The 22459-nt window shown below is 35.4% G+C and overlaps 1 protein-coding gene across 1 annotated transcript in view; it reads left to right on the top strand.

Moving 5' to 3' along the window:
• The window catches only part of PIGK (phosphatidylinositol glycan anchor biosynthesis class K), a 127026-nt gene that overhangs the window by 9554 nt on the left and 95013 nt on the right, over nucleotides 1-22459 (top strand). Inside the window, exons 2-3 of the mRNA XM_002750990.7 lie at nucleotides 4578-4631; nucleotides 7700-7791. Of these exons, the coding sequence (XP_002751036.1) occupies nucleotides 4578-4631; nucleotides 7700-7791 (146 nt within the window). The remainder of the gene's footprint in view (nucleotides 1-4577; nucleotides 4632-7699; nucleotides 7792-22459) is intronic.

Below are 22459 nucleotides of genomic sequence, written 5' to 3'. Positions count from 1 at the left end.
TTGCACACAGGTACAGATGTGTGTACAAGTAGAAGTTTAAATTTAGTCTCCCTGAAATCTTCTTGTTAGCTCAAAATTAAAGTTGCTAGTGTTTTTCAGGCTATTAGTATGTTCCAGTCACCATTTCTATATTCTCTCAGTTAGATGATATTATTACTGTTTTATATGGAGATTTGGAGGCACAGAAAAGTTAAGCAACTTTTCCGTTTATACACCCAGTAAGCAATAGAGCCCAGATTGGAACCTGGGGATACTAACAGGTCTAGTAATTAATAATGTTTAGGAGCTGATCTGAGGTCAATATGGCTTGTATCCACTGTTATTTTAACATATAATCAAAATCATGTTCATTAGATGTCAGGATGGTGTTAGAAAATTTTAGTGTCTTGAGATGACAAATATAATTTAGACTTACTTTAACACATTGGTGAAATGGTCCCTGGCAGAATGCTAGAGGATGTGCTCAATCAACTGTTTTGGTGAGCTCAAATAAAGTACCTAAAACATAGTGAGAATGGATATTGAATGAAATTTTAACAGGAAGCATATTAACATATGTAGAATGAAGACATGAAGTGAATCAGTCACAATTACAAGACTGAATGGAAAATTAGAAGCATATGAAGAAGACCTGTCTGTGTTTGAGATAAAATGTTTAAAAGCAATCAGGCCCCTCTCTCTTTCAGTTGTATCTCCCAGCAAAAAAAAAGAAAAAGAAAAGAAAAGAAACCTCAGCACTCTTTATGGGTGTTGCAGCACATTTGTCTGATCTTTAATTTTTAATGTTGTAACCAATATTAATAATTAGTTAACATAATTGCAGAGATTTTATAGAATCACCTGAGATGACTATTAAATGATTGATTAAAGGATTAAAAAGATGTCTGTGAGAAGTTCAAAGAGTGATAATTTTGTTTTTGTTGAGAATGTAGGGAGATTATATCTCACAAGCAATTCATGAGGATAAAAATTATATGTATGGCATTACTAAAAGTGAGATATTAATCTTTGATTAAATTTCTGGCATAAACGTTATTTTTCCTTCTTTGAGATCTGTTTTTATTTATTTATTTTTTAAAAATTGCATTTTAGGTTTTGAGGTACATGTGAAGAACATGCAAGATTGTTGCATAGGTACACACATGGCAGTGTGATTTGCTGCCTTCCTCCCCTTCACCTATATCTGGCATTTCTCCCCATGCTCTCTCCCCACAACTCCCATCCCCTGCTGTCCGTCCCCTATTTCCCCCCAACAGACCCCAGTGATGCCCCCTCCCTGTGTCCATGTGTTCTCATTGTTCAACACCTACCTATGAGTGAGAACATGCAGTGTTTGATTTTCTGTTCTTGTGTCAGTTTGCTGACAATGATGGTTTCCAGGTTCATCCATGTCCCTACAAAGGACATGAACTCATCATTTTTGATGGCTGCATAATATTCCATGGCATATATGTGCCACATTTTCCCTGTCCAGTCTATCATCAATGGGCATTTGGGTTAGTTCCAAGTCTTTGTGGCATAAGCATTTTTACCTTGCCTTCTCATCATAGAGAGTGATCACTTTGAGGAATTATCAGAGTACAACCTAAAAGGAGATCTGAAAATTACAACTTAATAGTACAACCTTTATGTAATACCTTCTTACCTTATTCCGAACCTATCAACCATGTGGTTTCAGTTTTCCATAAGAGACTCTTGATTTGTTCACATACTATAAAGGCATTTGGACCACAGATTCATTCATTCAAAAGATAAATTCAAAATCCACTGTACGCCAAACTTACATGGAATATATCATTGAATATAACTGATGAAAGCCTCTGCCCTACTGAAGCTTACATTGTTTTGGGGAAAGACAGACGATTAGTAATACACATAATAAATAAGTTAATTATATATATATAAAACGTAAAAAGGCAATAAACACATCGAAAAAATAAATCGTCGTAAGAAAAATGGTGTGGCAAGGTTGCAGTTTTAAATAATAGCCTTGTTAAATGTTGAACAAGCAAATTGTATGTTCTTATTTGAGCATACAATCTGCTTTCTTAATAATTCTCAGAGTATGGGAAATAGAAAGAAATGAGTTATATAATATGCTAAATAATTTTTTAAAGCAGAAGCTCTTGCACATATACCTTACAGTTCTCCAAAAGAGCACTGTAATATAGGATTGGCATTGCTTTCATTTTGCATATAAGGAAACTGAGTCTCCAGGGAGGTTAAGTATCTTAATCAAGGTTACTCTGTTTAATTGGTATCTAAGCTAAGACTGAAACCCAGATCTCCAGATTTCCAGTTCAGGACTTTTGTCCTCATAGTATCTTAAGCTATAAGCTCTTTTGATTATTTAGTCCATAACTTCAAATACTGGAATCTTCATAAATTTATGTAAGATGGTTGTTATTAAAACTGTAAAAACTGCATGTATTGTGTACCAGCCCCAACCCTGTTCGTTTGTGCCCTGGGTCCTGGCGTGATGAGGATTGAGAAAAGGAAATAAAGAGAAAGAGTAGAATTTTACAGCATGGGTCCAGGGGACCAGTGCAAGCATGGGGACCACATTGGCACTGAGCTGTGGGCTTCACATGCCTTTATTAGGTGTATACACTTGTTAATTGAGAGGTGGGGGAACAAAGAGGGATTATCAGGGAGGCCTTGAAACTATTGGGAGAGGCCTTGAGAGTCTTTACCTTAGGCGTCCTGTTGCCGCTTGATTTATTTATTTATTTTTATTGCATTTTAGGTTTTGGGGTACACGTGAAGAACATGCAAGATTGTTACATAGGTACACATATGGCAGTGTGATTTGCTGCCTTCCTCCCCATCACCTATATCTGGCATTTCTCCCCATGCTATCTCTCCCCAACTCCCCACCCCCTGCTGTCCCTCCCCTATTTACCCCCTGACAGACCCCAGTGTGTGATGCTTCCCTCCCTGTGCCCATGTGTTCTCATTGTTCAACACCCACCAATGAGTGAGAATGTGTGGTGTTTGATTTTTTTCTTGTGTCAGTATGCTGAGAATGATGGTTTCCAGGTTCATTCATGTCCCTACAAAGGACACGAACTCATCGTTTTTGAGGGCTGCGTAGTATTCCATGGTATATATGTGTCACATTTTCCCTGTCCAGTCTATCATTGATGGGCATTTGGATTGGTTCTAGGTCTTTGCTATTGTAAACAGTGCTGCAATGAACATTCGTGTGCATGTGTCCTTATAGTAGAACAATTTATAATCCTTTGGATATATACCCAGTAATAGGATTGCTGGATCAAATGGAATTTCTGTTTCTAGGTCCTTGAGGAATTACCACTGTCTTCCACTGAAGAGGGAGACCCAGGCATCTGAGATCAACTTCCCCTTTTCGTTCCTAAGACTGTAAACTTCCCCTTTTCATTCCTAAGACTGTAAACTTCCCCTTTTCATCCATAAGACTGTAAACTGAAGCCCTTTTCATATGTAATTCCTGAGACTGTAAACTGAAACCCTTTTCATATGTAATTCCTAAGACTGTAAACTGAGACCCTTTTCATATGTAGTTCCTAGTCATAAGACTGTGAACTGAGACCCTTTTGATATGTTAAGCTATGAACCTAAGATTCTTCCACCTGTAACATCTACAGTATAAGCCTATATAAAGAAGGAACCTTCCTTTGTTAGGGGAGCTTGGATGTTAGGCAGGTATGCCAACTTGCTCCCGGCTGAATAAACTCCTTCCTCCTGTATTCCGTGTCTGAGAGATCCGTTTCCCGTGGCCACTCCTGCCACACCACAATGGTTAAACTAATTTACACTCCCACCAACAGTGTAAAAGTGTTCCTATTTTTCCACATCCTCTCCAGCATCTCTGTTGTCTCCAGATTTTTTAATGATCGCCATTCTAACTGGCGTGAGATGGTATCTCAGTATAGTTTTTTGATTTGCATTTCTCTAATGACCAGTGATGATGAGCATTTTTTCATATGTTTGTTGGCCTCATGTATGTCTTTTGTAAAGTGTCTGTTCATATCCTTTGCCCACTTTTGAATGGGCTTGTTTGTTTTTTTCTTGTAAATGTGTTTTAGTTCTTTGTAGATTCTGGATATCAGCCCTTTGTCAGATGGGTAGATTGCAAAAAGTTTTTCCCATTCTATTGGATGCCAATTCACTCTAATGACTGTTTCTTTTGCTGTGCAGAAGCCGTGGAGTTTGATTAGGTTCAATTTGTCTATTTTGGCTTTCATTGCCAATGCTTTTGGTGTTTTGGTCATGAAGTCCTTAGCTATGCCTGTGTCCTGGATGGTTTTGCCTAGATTTTCTTCTACAGTTTTTATGGTGTTAGGTCTTATGTTTAAGTCTTTAATCCATCTGGAGTTAATCGATTTCTATTTTACTGCACCAATATTTGATATAGCTCAGTTCTGGGTATAAATTTCAGTGTACAATAAGCAAAGCATGCTTACAATTATTTAACTAGAAATAACATAGGTCTGACTCTGGCCATCTTGGCCTACAACATAAGTCTTAACTGTCCTTTATCCGTCTTTATTCTGATAAATTGTGGCTTTGTCTTCTATTTTTTTGCTTTTATTTAGGATCAAGCAGAACAATTCTTTAGAAGTGGCCATACAAACAACTGGGCTGTTCTGGTAAGTATGCTGTAAAAGTATTCCTTGCTGTTCACATTAGATATGTGTCTGAGAAATTTGTGTGAATCAAATTTTTGAAAATAAAATTTATTTTTGTCCATTTTATATCAGAAATTTCTTATTTTGATTTAGCTATATTTTAAATTGACCACATCAGCTATAATATTCTAGTAATATTCTTTATCCTCAGAATATACGTCAAGTGGTGACCTGAAAAATAAATGTAAGAATAAATTAGGAGTATTATTATTAAAGGAAACATTTTATAAGAGGTAGAATTATTTTAATGCTGGAAACTACTAATTATATTTCTTATCTATAGTATTAGTTTATAGATACTTTCTATATAGTTTATCCTTTTTAAAAATTTTTTTTTTTCCTGCTTATAAAAATAATGACCAGTGTAGAAAGTTCAAACTATACAGAAAAGTTTAAAGAAGGCAGACTAATTTTGTTATGTGAATTTCACCTCAGTTAAAGAAGACAGGGAAAATGGCTTCAAGTCCCACATCCAGAGTTGATATTTTTGTGAGCATTCTTCTAGTTCTTTCTTTCATATGTAAGCATAAAGATATATGGACATATGATTTTATATAATTGGGATCATATTATACTGGCTATTTCGCAACCCCTTAGCATATTTTAGGGATGTTTCCTTGCTAGTAGGTATGGAGATACATGATCTTTTCCAAAAGCTGTATTTTATTCCATTTTGTGAATGTACTGTAACCTCCAGTTTATGGGCATTTAGAGTATAAATTTTTCATTATTGTAAACAGGGCTGTGTTGAATGTTTTTATACACATAACTTTGTGACTTGACAAAGTTACTAAAAATTCCTGAAAAAAAAAAACTGCTAAAGAAAAGGAGAGAGGTTTTCAACGTCTACTTTAAAGTAAGGAAAACTATCGGAAACAAAGCCATGATCTACCAATTTCACAGGGTAACCTTTCTCTACAGGAAATTGAGAGTTCCTCCATGTTCAAGAGGGAATAACTGCTTATGTGCAGACCACCAATTGCCAAAGGGCTTATCCTGATGAAAGCCTCTGCCCTACTGAAGCTTACATTGTTTTGGAGAAAGACAGATAATTTGTAATACACATAATAAATAAGTTAATTATATATATAATTTAAGAAAAGACTCCTAGCTTATACTGACCCACACCTTGGGTGTGAAACCCTTCCTTGCTCTGGGAAACCTCTAACTAAACCTCTCTTCAATTTTAGTAACCTGGGATTCAGATTAAAAAAAAAAAGATGAAAAAGAAACATTACTGAGCATTGTATTACAACTGCAGTTTTCTTTCTTTGCCCAATATTTTATATATTAGTATAGTAAAACTTGAATAAATTATACTTTATTTTTTAAAATAACAAGGGATTTTTTTAGAGATGAAATCTTGCTCTGTCACCCAGCTTGGAGTGCAGTTGTGTGATCATAGCTCACTGTAACCTTGAACTCCTGGGCTCGAGTGAACCTCCCAACTCAGCCTCCAAGTAGCTAGAACTACAACCACAAACCACCACTCCTTGCTAAATTTTACATTTTTTGTAGAGACGGGAGCCTCTCTGTGTTGCCTAGGCCAATCTTTAACTCCTAGCCTCAAGTGATCTCTTCCACCCTGGCCTCCCTAACTGCTAGGATTATAGGTGTGAGCTACTGTGTCCAGCCAGAATTTTATGATATTTTTTGACATATGGAATTTTACATTTTTATGTAGTCAAAAATTTGGTCTTTTCCTGATTGAATTCCAGATTGAAAATTTACTTTAGTTAAAAAAAACGTGTAGTTCCTTTCTATTTGGCAGGGGCAAGAACACTTATACGTTATTCTCAAAATTGTCCTTATACCTACTAAAAGCACAGGCATGTGATAGAAGCCAGGATTGTGCTTGGTAGATCTATTACCAAGTGACCCCAAATCTATGTTTACCTACCTTAGAATGGGTTCTCAATAACACTAATTTAGAGGCATAGAATTAGATTTTCCTAGCACCTTTAATATAATTCTTAGGAATTTTTTTTAAACTATAAAACTTGGTTGAATTGTTTTTAGTTTTCTCTTCAGTTCAGTAGATTCTTTTTAATGCATTCTGTTGTGTGCATTTACAACTGTTTTGTATGTTATGTTTTATCCTCTGTCTTACATTTCTCACAACAAAGGAAGCAATCTAAAGTGAAACAAATAATGTATAACCCAATGTAGTTGATTTTCTTCTCTATTCTGTGAAGAAATTATGGGCATTTGTTTGATTCTAAAGAATTTAATATTTTAGAAATAGGAATGTTATCGAGTCACAGAAATTGTGATAACAATTGGTTGGTTCAAATTTGATTAAATTTCCCCAAAAAAGACATGCTTTTTCTTTTTTTTTTTCAGTTTATCAGTAATATTTATTGAATGGTCTTCCCCTTTTTCATTAATTTGAAAAGCCACTCATAGTAAAAAATCTCCCAGGTATATTTGTGTCTCATGCTAGATTCACTCCATCCCTTCATAAATTTCCATAAAGATCACATTGAATTGATAAAATCACTTAGTGGAAATTGGCAAGGACATGCTTTTTCTTAAGCTGAATGGTCTTTTAAAATTATAAATCTCTTTGGAGAGATTAGTTTTACTGAAAATTCTTTTTTTTTTTTTTTGAGACAGAGTCTTGCTCTGTCACCAAGGCTGGAGTGCAGTGGTGCCATCTCTGCTAACTGCAACCTCCACCTCCAAGGTTCAAGCAGTCTCCCAAGTAGCTGGGACTACAGTTGTGCACCACCACTCCTGGGTAATTTTTGTATTTTTAGTAGAGATGGGGTTTTGCCATATTGGCCAGGCTGGTCTCAAAATCCTAGACCCAAGTGATCCACCCGCCTTGGCTTCCCAAAGTGTTGGTATTACAGGCGTAAGCCACAGAGGCTGGCCTTTACTGACAATTCTTTATGTTTGCTGTTTTAAAGCCTGAATTATCATACTCTTTGTTTGGAGATCTCTGTATCCTACTTAAAGAAAAATACTCTACAGCTCCATGATTAACTTTCATGCATAAAAATTGTATTTTTGTTTTAATACTTTAGGTGTGTACATCCCGATTCTGGTTTAATTATCGACATGTTGCAAATACTCTTTCTGTTTATAGAAGTGTCAAGAGGCTAGGTATTCCTGACAGGTAAGAAGCTTTAATAAAGCTTAACTGTGAACTTCAGTGAAAATAACCCTGAGAGAATTGTCATTATATTTGTATTTTTGTGTTACGTTTGAAAAAGGTAAAAAAAAATCTGATTTGAAGTTATTTTGTTGTTGTTAGAGCATACTACTATTTATATGTTAGATGTTACTTAAGATCATAATGACAAATCATATAAAAGAACAGATGCTAAGGTAAAAAAATTGGATGAAGTATACTTTTTTTTTTGAGACGGAGTTTCGCTCTTGTTACCCAGGCTGGAGTGCAATGGCGCGATCTCGGCTCACCGCAACCTCCGCCTCCTGGGTTCAGGCAATTCTCCTGCCTCAACCTCCTGAGTGGCTGGGACTACAGGCACGTGCCACCATGCCCAGCTAATTTTTTGTATTTTTAGTAGAGATGGGGTTTCACCATGTTGACCAGGATGGTCTCGATTTCTCGACCTCGTGATCCACCCGCCTTGGCCTCCCAAAGTGCTGGGATTACAGGTGTGAGCCACTGCGCCTGGCTGAAGTATAATTATTTAGTGCAATTTATTTAATTACCAAATGATTCAGTCAGGGTTTTTAATTGCAGATAATGGAGGGCAATTCAGACTGATTTGAGTAGACAAGGGATTTATTGAAAGCATATTGTTTACCTTACCAAATTAGTTAGAAGGTTGTATCCTTAAATATAGGAACAAGGAACCCTAGATATCAGAAGAGACATAGCTAAAAAGCATGACCTAAAACAGTCTGGTGACAATAATGGAGCTGCAAATTGCTGAAGCCTAGACTCAGCCACTGCATAGCTGCTACTGTTTGTTTGCTTTGGAAACTTAATGTTGCTGTTGCCTCCTGCTGCCAAAATTTAGCTTTGCTGTCCCAACTTCTTACTGTTTCTCTCTTATAGAGATCTTGGTGGGAATGTTACATTGGTAAAGTCTAGGTGCAGCACCCATGTCTGTGCTGCAGGGTGACCAGAAGATCTAGTATATGGCATTGTTAGCTTCTGTATAGGAAGGTGGGCTTTGCCTTACATGAAGACTCATAAAGTGGGAATTTTCTTACTTGTAGGGAGTGAGTTCAGGTAATAGGCAGTATCCCCCATACCTTCAGTTAGATCATGTCTTCTACATTGTTTTGTCCATGATAGATTTGTTTTCCCTACTACCAAAGCAGCTATAGCAAGAAACTGCAGTCAATTCAGTTTTTAGGTTTGATTTATTTAATACCAGTGAGTCAGTGTGGAAAGAGCTGTGTAGTCAGATATGACTTTGAAATCTGGCTTTAGTGATGATTTTTCTTTAAGCCACTTCACCATACTAAGCTTGTTTCTCATTTGTTACATGGTAATAATAGTACTTTTTTTGTAGGATTCAAGTCCTTACAGTAAAAACAAATAGAGATATACATAAAGTGCCGCAGGAACAGAAAATAAACAATGAATGACTCAGGAAACAAAGTTATATTACAGTCTATGTAAATAGATCACTTAAGTCTGAGTAACTGACAAAGCTATAATTTCCATATTTCATCTGGAAATCATGGCAACTAGATAATAATACTATTTAAAAATTACATTAAGTCTGAGAAGGAGGTTGATTTGTTATGTGAAGTGTATAGATATACTTCTTGTCATTTGTCATTGGTTTTTCTCAAATAGGCCTATGTAGTTAGTTTTCGGTCCTTAACCGCTCTTGCGTCTATACTGGATATACTCTTCTAGAGAATCACTACGCATGGCTTGGCAATAGTTTTTCTTTGCTAAATTAATTTTGTTCTAGGAGTCAATCATTAAGATACATTTAAATGATTTAAGTTAGATTTGGAGGGAGTTTTTAGGAATAGACAATAGCAATAGGATGTATTTTGTATATTATGTTTAGTAGGTTTGTCTTTAGGTTTGTGAAAATGTTATTTAAAAGCTTATTTCTGTTTATTGATTTCTTATCTATAGCTGTGTTTATAAAGTCTTTGTTGTGGGGTGAATTATGTATTCAAATAGTTGCTGATTTAAGTCATTTGCATTTTAACAAGTAGAAATCAGTAGAAAAGATTCTGCTCGGCTGGTGTTGGGTAAATAAATGTACGATTTAGAAATATTTTATCAGTTGTGCCAAGCAAATGCAGTTTGTGTTTTAAAAGTAAAAATATTTATATCCCCTAAATTGTGTTAGTCCAGTGTTAGAAAATGTTAGTATGATATTAAAGGCATTTTAATAAAATAGGTTGCCAGAATTTTATAATATTATTTCAAAATATTGACTCGGGGAAAAGGCTTATTAATGGTTCTGGGAGAAAATGCAAAGATAACACTCATAAGACCTTCATACGTGCTCTCTAGCTTGAGTATGGCCAGTTTCTTATCCAAGTTCCACGCAGGTGGGGTTTCTATACTTTGCACCCATACTTTTTCTCTAATCTTATGGAGATTTTGTTTTTATTTGCCTAGTTTTAGCTTCCTCAAATATTTCCTTATTGTTAGGCAATTTCCTGCCCTCAATGAATTATTTTGGACTAAATCCCTGTTTAGCTACCTTCAATATGTTTACTATAATTAAAATGAAGAAAAGGCATTAAATAGGGGTCAGGTTCTAAGGTTAGTATGTGAAGCAAACATAGAGCCACAATTACTCCTGAGAGTTTATCAAATAGCACATAAATTACAGTTTAGTATTGTCTTTCATCAGGTCTACCACAGTGCTATTACTATTTTCTTCATTTGAACACTGGATAAATTGTTTACTTATGATTAGAGCCCTGTTTATGAAAAAATATACGTACCTTTAACATTAGAATTGTGTTCTGCATGCTGTGAGAAGTACATGGGAATTGAGGCTGACTGAGGGAATGTAGAATCATAGCTCCCATCTCACGTTTCCTCTAGGGAATAAATTCTTTTAGCATTAGGTTTGGAGATGTGATCTGTCTCTGTCACTCTCTCTTTTGGCTGAGTGCATAAGATTTAGTTCACAGAGTAAAATGTCTATATAATCTTTTAAAAAATAAGATTTAGTTTTACTGCAGGTTGGGTGGATGTGAGTTTATGTAGTGATCCCTGTCTGATGCATGTTTCTATAAAATCCAAGAGCTTTTCTGAGTCCATCTAACACTTTTCTTTCTTACTCTGTATTTCAGTTCTATGTGAGATTAATCTTCCCAATTTAAAGCTTTTATTCTTCATTTCCCCGTACTCAAAGCTTTTTAGAGTATTTAAAATAAAGTTCAAATCCCTTATCCTGGTACTTAAGACGTTTTTGCAGTGTGATTCCAAATCTGACATTCTGTTCTTTTAGTTTCAATCTCTTATGCTCCAGCCATTTTCTTCTTAGTCCCTGTATTGTCCTTCATTATATTGTCCTTGTCGCTAATCTACAGTTCTTTCGTTTCTCCCTCTCCTCTTGTTTTCTGATGTCCAGATTAAATCCATGAATTCCCTGAAGCTTTCTTGCATAAATACTGTATTTGTTCTTCTCTTTTGGCACTTTGTTACATGTGTTGATGTCATGTCTTCATGGTTGGATGCTATACTATATATTTCTCACAGAGCATTTCTTGATATATTATTGCAGAGTGAATGAGTGAATGAATAGTGTGCTAAATACTTAAATACTTAGCTACTCATAGCTAAGTAGAACCTCATTAGTCTAGACAAGAAAGGAAACTTTTATGAATTTGACTTATTAACATTCTCATAATCTTGGTTCTCAACTCCTACAGAGCTAACAGTGCTCTCTAGTGAGGTTTTTTTTTTTTTGAGGTAGAGCTTTGCTCTGTAGCCCAGGCTGGAGTGCAGTGGACTGATCGTGGCTCACTACAACCTTCAAATGATTCTTGTGCCTCAGCCTCCTGAGTAGCTGGGATTACAGGCTTGTTTTTGTATTTTTAATAGAGACAGGGTTTTGCCATGTTGGTCAGGCTGGTCTCAAACTCCTGGCCTGAAGTGATCCACCCAATGGCTGGGGCAATCTTACCAGGGCGCTTCAATTGATTTCCTTCTGTCAGAAATCTCCAAGAGTCTTGCTCAAAACAAGTCACCCCCAGCCTTACTTATTACCATTTAAGTTCCTTCAGAATGCATATGTTTTCTTTTTGTCCTTTGTCCCTTTTAACTTATTTCACAGTTAATAAATATTAGAATTAGAAGTAGGAGCTATTTGGTAAATTCTGGTAATGTTTCTGTAAGTAGTAAAAGTCACTAATTGTTGTTATTGTTGTTTTTTAAATCGTATTGGTCATATAGCTTTTACTGTTGCTCTTTATGCTGCTGTGGATTTGTCCTTATACATAAGAGAAGACTGAAGTGGAGCATTAATAAGCCATTCAGCAATCTTACTGCATAATAATTCCTTAAAATGCTTTTTTTAAAATACTTGTGTCTTTCTGTTCAGTAACAACAGCCATTATAGATCTCTCTCACTCTCCTGTAACACATTCACTGTCCACCATAATTCAGAGACTATGTTAGGAATTTTATAATGAATTATTTTATATATTCCTGAGGCCTTTATGAGAGGTTGTTTTTTCTCATTTTGCATACTAAAAATAGTTAAAATGGTTGCTCAGAGTGGTTAAATGAATTGCTTAAGGTCAATTAAATATTAATAATTAAAAATAGGACCACAATTTGATTTCAGGCCTTCTGACTTTATGGCTAGATGATTTCTATTATAGCACAGCTGTCTTCTCCCCATGAAATTACAACAATTAATATTTATGTAATATTTATAACTAGTGAATTCTTTTAAAATACATTGTCTCATTTTATTCTTATGAGAATCTATAGATGTTAGTATAATTATGCACACTCATTAAGTATCTTATTAAATTCTAAAATGTATATATGTTGAATGTGGTGACTAGGGGGTGTGTGAAACAGTTAATATTAAATAAATGTAAGGAATGCTTCTCTGATTTTCTCATTTTCTTTTTCATATTTTTTTACTTTTGTCTAAGACATTATTACTTAATGCTTCATGTATTTCATGCTTCTTCAATATTCATGTACTTCAGTATACATGGCAGCTATGGTACATGCTTCTGTACTTCAGCAGCTTTGTAGCTGTTTATTCTCTGCTTCTAACCCCTTTCCCCCTCCAACTCATCCCACACATAACTATTAGAATTGTTTCTCAGACACTGCTTTCATCTTTTCACTCCCACAATTAGGAACCTGCAGTAACTGTCGCCTTTTTAACAAATCCAAAATTTTCATCCAGCCTTTAGGCCTTAACTACTACTTTATTAATTCCAACTCACTACTTTCATTTGTTCATTAGTTGTGATAACTACATAATATTTTGTTACTTTCATTTCTGTTTTTGATGATTTAGCACACCTAGAATTTAATAAGGTGTTTCAGTGATAAGTGTACATAATTATACCAATCTTTATAGAGTGTTGTAAGAATGAAATTAGATAATATATATTAAAAGAATTTTCTAATTGGAAATGTTACATAAATATCAACTGTTGTAATTCTTGGGAAGAAGATCAACATGATATAAATAAATGCTCTGGAACCTAGAACACCTAGAATATATTGTGTTCTTTTTTATCAAAATATATTTTGTTCCTTTGTTTCTCTGTGTAGAACTTCATAGATTGCTCTGTATAGGGAGGTCACTGATTTTATATAATTAATTTATTAAAATGTCTAAATATACATATTTTGCATTTATTATATTACTATTTAATGTTATTTTAATATCAATATTTTATGATTTTTTTTCTCATTTTTTAATGAACAAAAGGATTTTTCAGTCCTGTAATATGTTCATTTTTTATGAACAAAAGGATTTTTCAGTCCTTAATATGCAAATACATAATTTGCAATGTACAATCATAGTTATTGTGAAGATAATTTTAACTCATGCCTTTGAATGTCTTTCCCTTCTCTCCTGTCACTTCTCAACACTTTTTTTCTCATATACTTCTTAAAAATATAAATAATAATGTTTAAATAAGGATACTTATATATTCTGAACAATCTGTCATTTTTTCACATATTGGCAGCTGATCTGTCACTCTACATGATGTTCCTTGTGGAGAAGTGTATAATATCTTGAATAGAGAAACATTTAGAATAGTTAGGAAGTTGAAATGTGTTCTGAGGAGAATAGTGACAAGTTAAAAGGAGAATTTTAGCCACTACCTTCATGCTTTTATGTTTAGATTGGAAGTAGGACCAATTTGCAAGTCTTACAAGACTATGAGTGGGTTTTATGAAGCATAGGGGAAATTTCTTTATTGATTTGTAAATAGATAGGTAGATTTTGAGATACTAAAGCGAAAGAGGATTATTCCTTCACCAATACCACAATGTCTTTACTATCGTTACGATCTTTATATCTATTAACTTGATTTCCTTGACTTTATTCTTTTTTAGAATGGTCTTGCCTATTCTTGGGTCTTGTTCTTCCATATTAATTTTGGAATTGGTTTGTCTAGTTCTTAATCCCTGTTGGGATTCTCATTTGCATTACAGTGAGTTTATAGATCAATTTAGAGAGAAGGGGCTTCTTTGGTATTAAGTCTTTCAATTTATGAACAGGTATATCTATTTAATTATAGGTTTAATAGCATTCAAGTTTTATAATTTTTAAATTTTTCTCCATAAACATTTTTGGTAGCTTAAGTTTTCTTGTTTTTTGTTGCTATTGTAAATAGTACCTTTCCAAAAATACATTTTCTAACTTTTGTTGCTGTGTATGCAGTTGATTTTTAGTTCCAGCAAGTTCCAGCAACTTGCTAAACTCCTATTAGTTCTAATAATTGACTATAAATTTTTATTTTTGATAGCCATAAAACCTTCACACAGTGAGTTTTCTTCCTTTCAAATCTTTGTACCTTTAAAACATTTTTTAATCTTCAAAAGATTTTTATATTTAAAAAATTGGAATCAAAGTAATCTTTAAAGACCTCAAAACTAATAGTGCAGATAAATTCTTTGTTTTATATATGAGACAAGTATATTCTTGAGAGGTAAAGTGATGTTTACAGTCAGCAACTGCATAGTGGCAGACCTAATACTTGAAATGGGTATTGTGATTTTATATATATATATGTGTGTGTGTGTGTGTGTGAGTGTGTGTGTATATACACACATGTATACTATATATACATATGTATACACACATATATAAATATATATATATATACATATATATGTACATATATGCACATACATATATATCAAGACCATGAGTGGGTTTTATGAAGCATAGGGGAAATTTCTTTATTGATTTGTAAATAGATAGGGAGATTTTGAGATACTGAAGAGAAAGGTACTTATTCCTTCACCAATACCACAATGTCTTTGTGTGTGTGTGTGTGTGTGTGTGTGTGTGTGTGTATTTTCTTTTTCGTTCTCCTTTGCTTCATTATATAATCTCCTGAATCAGCCTATCATGTTTTCTAATTACATTGATTGCATTGGTTTAGCATTAACTGATTTGGCTTTAATTTATTGATGCCAAATACTAGTTTTATTATTACTGTGAGAGTGTTAATTATCATAAGAAAGATTATTAAAAAAGCATATACAAAAATTAAATCAAGATGGATTAAAGATTTAAATGTAAGATTTCCAAATAAACATTCTACAAGACTTAGGAAATACTATTCTGGATGCTGGCCTTGGCAAATAATTCATGGCTAAGTCCTCAAAAGCAATGCAATAAAAATATAAAATATAAGTTGCCAGGTGGGACCTAATTGAAATAAAGAGCTTCTGCACAGGAAAAGAAACTATCAGCAGAGTAAACAGACAACCTACAGAATGGGAGAAAATGTCTGCAAACTATGTATCTGATAAAGGTCTAATACCAGAATCTATAAGGAACTTAAACAACCTAACAAGCAAAAGCAAATAATCTCTTTAAAAACTTGGCAGAGGACATATAAAGACACTTTTTCGAAAAAAGGTATACAAACAGCCAACAAACATGAAAAAATGCTCAACATCGCTAATTATTAGAGAAATGCAAATCAAAATCACAGTGAGATACCATCTCACACCAGTCAGATTGACAATTATTAAAAAGTCAAAAAATAACAGATGTTGGCAAGGCTGCAGAGAAAAGGGAATGCCTTTACATTGTTGGTAGGAATGTAAAGGTAGTTCAGTTACTGTGGAAAACAGTTTAGAGATTTCTCAAAGAACTTAAACTACCATTTCAACCCAGAAGTCTCATTATTGGGTACTTACCCAAAGGAATACGAATTGTTCTACCTTTAAAACACATGCACTCATATTTTCATTGCAGCACTGTTTACACTAGCAAAGACATGGAATCAACCTACATGCCCATCAATGGTAGATTGGATAAAGAAAATATGGTGCATATATATCATGGAACACTATGCAGCCATGAAAAGAACAAAATCATGTCCTTTGCAGCAAGGTGGATACAGCTGGAGGCCATTGTCCTAAGTGAATTAATACAGGAACTGAAAACCAAATACTACAGTGTTCTTGCTTGTAAATGTGAGAGCTGAACATTTAGTTCACATGCACATAAATGTGGGAATAATAAACACAGGGGACCTCTAGAGTTGGGGGGGATGGCAAAGGCTGAAAAACTGCCTATTGAATACTATGCTTAGTACCTGGGTGACAGGATCATTTGTACCCTAAACCTCAGCATTTTACAATATACCCATGTAGCAAACCTGCATATGTACACCCTGAATGCAAAATAAAAGTCAAAATTACATGTACATATAATTTATATATATATATATATCTAGACTCTATATATTCTATATATGTGAAAGGTCATAAAAAGTAAAGCCATTTTTAGTGATTACTTGCACAAGTAAAACCATTTTTAGTGATTACTACACAAGAATAATAAGCCTATTAGCAAGGAAAGGAGAAAGAAGCAGATGTTTGCAGAATAACTAGTCACATTAGCACATTAGTGGCAAAATACTGGAGCCCATGAAGTTCCACCAATTGTTATGTTGATATATCTAGAAGTACTTTTGAGTTTTAATCTCTGTAAGGCCTTATTCTTGAATTTCCATAAAACTGTGTGCCATTTTAATAGTCATTCTTGTGTCTTTTTTTTTCTTTCCAACTTTTAGGTTCAGGAGGTACATATGCAGATTTGTTACATGGGTAAATTGTTTGTCACAGGGTTTGGTGTACAAATTGTTTTGTCACCCAGATAATAAACATAGTACCCAAAAGACAGTTATTTGATCACCACCCTCCAACCACTGTAGGTTCTAGTGTTTGTTCTTCTTTCTGTTCTTGTGTATCCATGTTTAGCTTCCACTTGTAAGTCAGAACATGTGACATTTGGTTTTCAGTTCCTGCATTAATTCACTTTGGTAGGATAATGGCCTCTAGCTTCATCTGTGTTGCTGCAAAGGGCATACCTTTTTTTTATGGCTGTGTAGTATTTCATGGTGTATATGTACTACATTTTCCTTATCCAGTCCACTGTTTATGGGCACCAAAGTTGCTATTATATATATCCCTTATATAATGACAAAGTAAAGTGACTTATATTCCTTTGGGTATGTGCCTAGTAATGGGATTGCTAGGTTGAGTGGTAGTTTAAGTTCTTTGAGAAATCTCCAAACTGCTTTTCACGGTGGCTGGGTTAATTTACATTCCCACCAGCAATGTATAAACATTCCCTTTTCTCTACAACCCTGCCAGCATCTGTTCTTTTTCGACTTTCATAATGGTCATTCTAACCAGCCTGAGATGGTGTCTTACTGTGGTTTTGATTTGTATTTCTCTAATGATTAGTGAGCATTTTTTTCTATGTTTGTTGGCTGTCTTCTTTTGAGAAGTGTCTGTTCATGTCCTTTGCCCAGTTTTAAATAAGGTTGTTTATTTTTTGCTCATTAATTTTTTAAAGTGCCTTACAGATTCTGGAGCTTTAAAACTTTGTCAGATGCATAGTTGGCAGACATTTTCTCCCAGTCTGTAGATTGTCTACTTACTCTGCTGATGGTTTCTTTTCTTGTGTAGGAGCTCGTTATTTTAATTAAGTCCCATTTATCAATTTTTGTTTTTGTTGCAGTTGCTTTTGGTATCTGCATCATGGAATCTTTGCCAGGGCCTATGTCCAGAAAGGTATTTCCTTCTTTCTTGATCTAGCTTTATAGAGATTCCTTGCAATTAAAAATAATAACTAGGCTGGGCACAGTGGCTCATGCCTGGAATCCCTGCACTTTGGGAGGCTGAGGTGGGTGGATCACAAGGTCAAGAGATTGAGACCATCCTGGCCAACATGGTGAAACCTGGTGTCTACTAAAAATACATAAATTATGGGCGTGGTGGTGCATGCTTGTAGTCCCAGCTCTTTGGGAGGTTGAGGCAGTCTCCTGGGGTTCAAGAATCACTTGAACCTGGGAGGTGGAGGTTGCAGTAAGCCAAGATCATGCCACTGCACTCCAGCCTGGTGATAGAGCAAGATTCTGTCTCAAAAAAAACAAAAAACAAAAAACTATAATAAATATTAAAATACAGTAAAGGGTTAACAAAACTCTTTCCTTCTGTGTAAGAATTTGATTTTTGTTCACTTTCTTTGTTCCCTTGGAAATATGATAAAGCAAGCAATGTTGCTTATGGTAAAAATGTTCTCTTATTCATTAGATGACTACAACTAGAGTAGGACAAATAAATGATGAATGACTGAAAAGAAAGACATATCTTTGGGCTTTTCTGAGTGCAATGATTCTTGTACTTGAGTCTGTTCCTTTTACACACCCTGAAACCTGTGTTTATGGAATTGCTACATAAGACACAAACTCCAGTGTGGCATGAGGCTTCTAAGCAAAGGTGGATATTCTGGTCATCTATTGTAATTCTCATTTCCTGATACCTGAGTTGTCACTGGAAAGACCAAAGGAGGAACACAACACACACAAACACACACATGTACACTCATGCCACACTATCAGATAACAGTCTGATGGAAACTGTTCTTACTCTGTCATGTTATATCTGACTCTTTAAAGGAAGTTAAAAGGATAAGTTAAATTAACATTTGTGAAAAGAATTTGCTTTCTTTGGAGCAAAAATATTTCACAGAGTTTTATATTAATGGTTTCTAAGAATTTGGCCTGAGGATGAATGAGAAGTTACTCAATGTAGTAAAAGATACCCTGATGTTAAATCCTTACATCTGTCTCTTAACTCACATATTTAAAATGGTATCCAATTCTCTAAGCCTTCAAATCATGAAATTCAGATATGTTTTTGGAAAGTAAAACCTATGTTAATCAGAACTTAATTTACCTAACCTGTCAACTTTTCAGGATATCTAAAGAAAAGAAGCAAAGGACAATCAAATTAGATCTTATTAGGGTGCTTGTTTTTAGAACTAATGTATTTTATTCCTAAATGTATTTTAAGACTTATTCTGTATTTTTTCCACCATAATAGCCCTCACCCTACCAGTCAGGGAGCCAGTGTGGGGGTTCTGCCAGCTGTTAAGAATGTTTATGCCAATTATGCATTCTGGCACTGGGGAAATGACCACAGGATGAGTCTGGGGATCCACTGGACACACTATAAGTCAGATCTGAGCTATAACTCCATTAATGACCTGTCCTTCATGAGCCTTTACTTTAACCAGAGGACCACAATGACGTTTTGGGTCCATTGGAGTCAACTTCAGCTCAGAGCCAGTGTCCAGTAGTTCTTGAAATGTTTGATTATTTCCCTTTCCATAATGCACAGTTACCCAGATAAAAGGCTGGAGCTCTCCATGGGGAAGGATAGGAGAAAGATTCACTCCATGAACTGTTGATTATGTTGTGGGTTCCTACCTCAAGGGGATCTGTCCTTCCCTTCATTCCAGGGGTTCTAGGTCTGTAAACTGGCTCAAGTCTGGAAATTGATTGAAGGGCCACGATTCTCTGTTTTTGTAATTCAAATTAGTCTTTTGTTCATTTGACATTGAAATTTTCAGCTTGTATAAATTAAGTAGAAATGCAGTAGGTTTCCTATCAATTTCACTTCTAGGAACACCATGATTAATTAGCCAATGCCAGAGCTCTACATGAGTTAAACTATTCTGATTGCTGCTTTGTCTCTGCTGTCTATTATGGCTACACCCACATTGCCTTTGACAATTGAGTGCTGTCACTTGGCCCCAGCCACCTTGGGATCCAATTATTCCTACCATATTTAAATTTTGTAGTTGAGTGACTGCAGTTTCCACTATTAGATCTGACATACAGAGAAGAGCAATTGCAGGGCTCTTCAGAGATACAGGTGCTAACCTCACAAATCTATTTCACAAGGCATTGGTCAAGGATATATCTTCTGGACCCTCCCCACTGCGATGAGTAGGTCTAAAGTGACTAATTCACTCCACTATCCCAATCTTCCTAAGCTTTTGGATCCTTTCCTCTACATTAAACTAAGGGAAATCAGGGATTTCCAGCTTGCTCACAGTGGGCCATCTTTTAATCCATCTTTCAGCTTGTAGGGTCCGGCCCTACAGGGTCCAGCTCTACAGGGTCACGTGACTCCCTCTTGCAGGTATGGAGATGAGAAACTGGAAATAAAAGACACAACACCCAAGAAAGAGAAAGCAGAGTTTGGGCCCAGGGGTCCACTGCCAACCAAAGTGCAGAGTCTGGCAGTGGCCCCAGGTACCTGGACACTCTGACTTTTATTGACTACAAAGCAGGAGAAGGGTAGGTAGGATGAGGTAATGGTGGTCAGTGATAGGGTGAGGTAAATCACGTCTTGGAGACAGGGGCCCAAGACTTTGAAGAAGCCAAGGCAAGGAGGAAACCTAAGGTGTCAGCACTTTTTTCATACTTGTCAAGAAATAAGGTCACTACAATTTATGTTGCTATTACTAATTCTTATCTTCTAAGAAAAAGAGGAACCAGGTGCAGAAGCGGAACTTGAAAGTAGAAATGGAATGTGACTGCTGAAACACAGCATCACAAAGAGACAATTAAATCCCTGGATGTTTGTGGGTCTTCCTGACTGCCGTCAGGCCTACCACAAGAGCTTGGAATAGTGGAGTTTTCTCCTCACTACCCCAAGGAAGGAGACGTCTCAGCCATCTTGGACGTCTCCTTCCCTAGCTGGCTAAACAGCGGGTGCTTTCAGAGTGCTGACGCTGTTGCACAGCTGAGGCATCCTCCAGCAGCCCTTATGCGGGTCTGATAGAGGACTTAGAACATCTTGTCTTAGGGTCACCTCTTTTCCAGTGTCACTTCAGTCCCATATTTCTTGACCTGAGTCTTATTAGTAAAATTAAAGATTATATGATTAAATATACATATATATTTATGATTACATGTGAATAGCTGTGTGATTATTTATATATATATATATATAGGAATAACTGTATAACTGTATCTCTAATTCGTTTCTACGTTTATATAAGAACCTGCTGAGGCTTCAGATCCTTGCCTCTTCTCTTGCGGGGTCCCCTCCACCCCACCACATCAGCTAACCAAGCATGTCTTCAAGACATGGAAGGGGAGGAGGAAGAAAAACCAAAAAGTAAATTACCCTGACATTAAGCTACTGATTAGCTTGATTTGTTGAATATTTGCTTGGTCTAATTACATTGTTGTAGAACCAATAATCTACAGAGTATCCTTAATAATTTATGTCAGGGGGAAAAGAGCAACACCTATGAGGCAGAAACCCAGATATCTAAGAGGGCATCAAAGATTTCTGTGACCCTCATGTCTCCTGCTGTGTTAATTTCAGTTATTATTCTAGTTTGGGATGATGCTTTTCTTGAAGGTAAGCCTGGAGATCTTCTAGTAGCTAACAATGCTGTAAGGTAGTATGTGATTAGGCATGGCTATGGAATATATTATGTATTATGTATTATTATAGTATATATTATCATATATAACATTTTTAAGAAAACAGTTTAAAAACATTTTGACTAATACAGTGTATTTAAATTTCCATTCAGAGAAAATTTTTTATTAAGGTAATATCAGATGATATCAAATGAAAAGTTGTGTTTTTTGAAATTTCACACTCTAATGGTCCAGGATTGTGAAGGATCATTCATCTATTTAAAATATGTATATATTATTATCTACTGGTTGCTAGTTCCTGATTGGGCTGCAGAAGAATTTCAGGGAGGCAAGTAAAGAATGCAGCTCTGATGCAGGGCTTACCTGCTTTTTCAGTGTTTGGGAAACAATAATGGGAAATTATTACTTTAGGCCATTTTTTCTTCAAATATGTTTATCAAATTGGGCTTCATAACTACTTTTTTGAGAAGTTTTAACCTTTCATTTTTTTATTGATGATGATCTTAAAAAAAATCAGTATAGGCATGATCCAGATAACTCTATTTAGATGAAATAACCAAAAAGTGGTAAGGGAAGAAAACATTAGCAGTTTTCTTTCGTTTTATCTAGGAAAAAACAAAGAAATTCTGCTTCTGTGAAAGGAAAATGAATCTTGGGCCCCCAAAATTACTAAGCTAAAGGGAAAAGTCAGGCTGAGAACTGCTTAGGGCAAACTGCCTCCCAGTCTATTTAAAGTCATCCCTCTGCTCACTGAGATAAATGTACATCTGATTGTCACCTTGGAAAGGCTAATCAGAAACTCAAAAGAATGCAAGCATTTGCCTCTTATGTTCCTGTGACCTGGAAGCCCCTCCCCACTTTGAGTTGTTCTGCTTTTCCATTCCTAACCAATG

The sequence above is a fragment of the Callithrix jacchus genome, chromosome 7 (genome assembly GCF_049354715.1).
Source record: "Callithrix jacchus isolate 240 chromosome 7, calJac240_pri, whole genome shotgun sequence".
In the NCBI taxonomy this organism is placed as follows: domain Eukaryota; kingdom Metazoa; phylum Chordata; class Mammalia; order Primates; family Cebidae; genus Callithrix; species Callithrix jacchus.
Note: the sequence above shows the minus strand (reverse complement) of the source record. Positions and strands in the feature narration are given on the sequence as shown.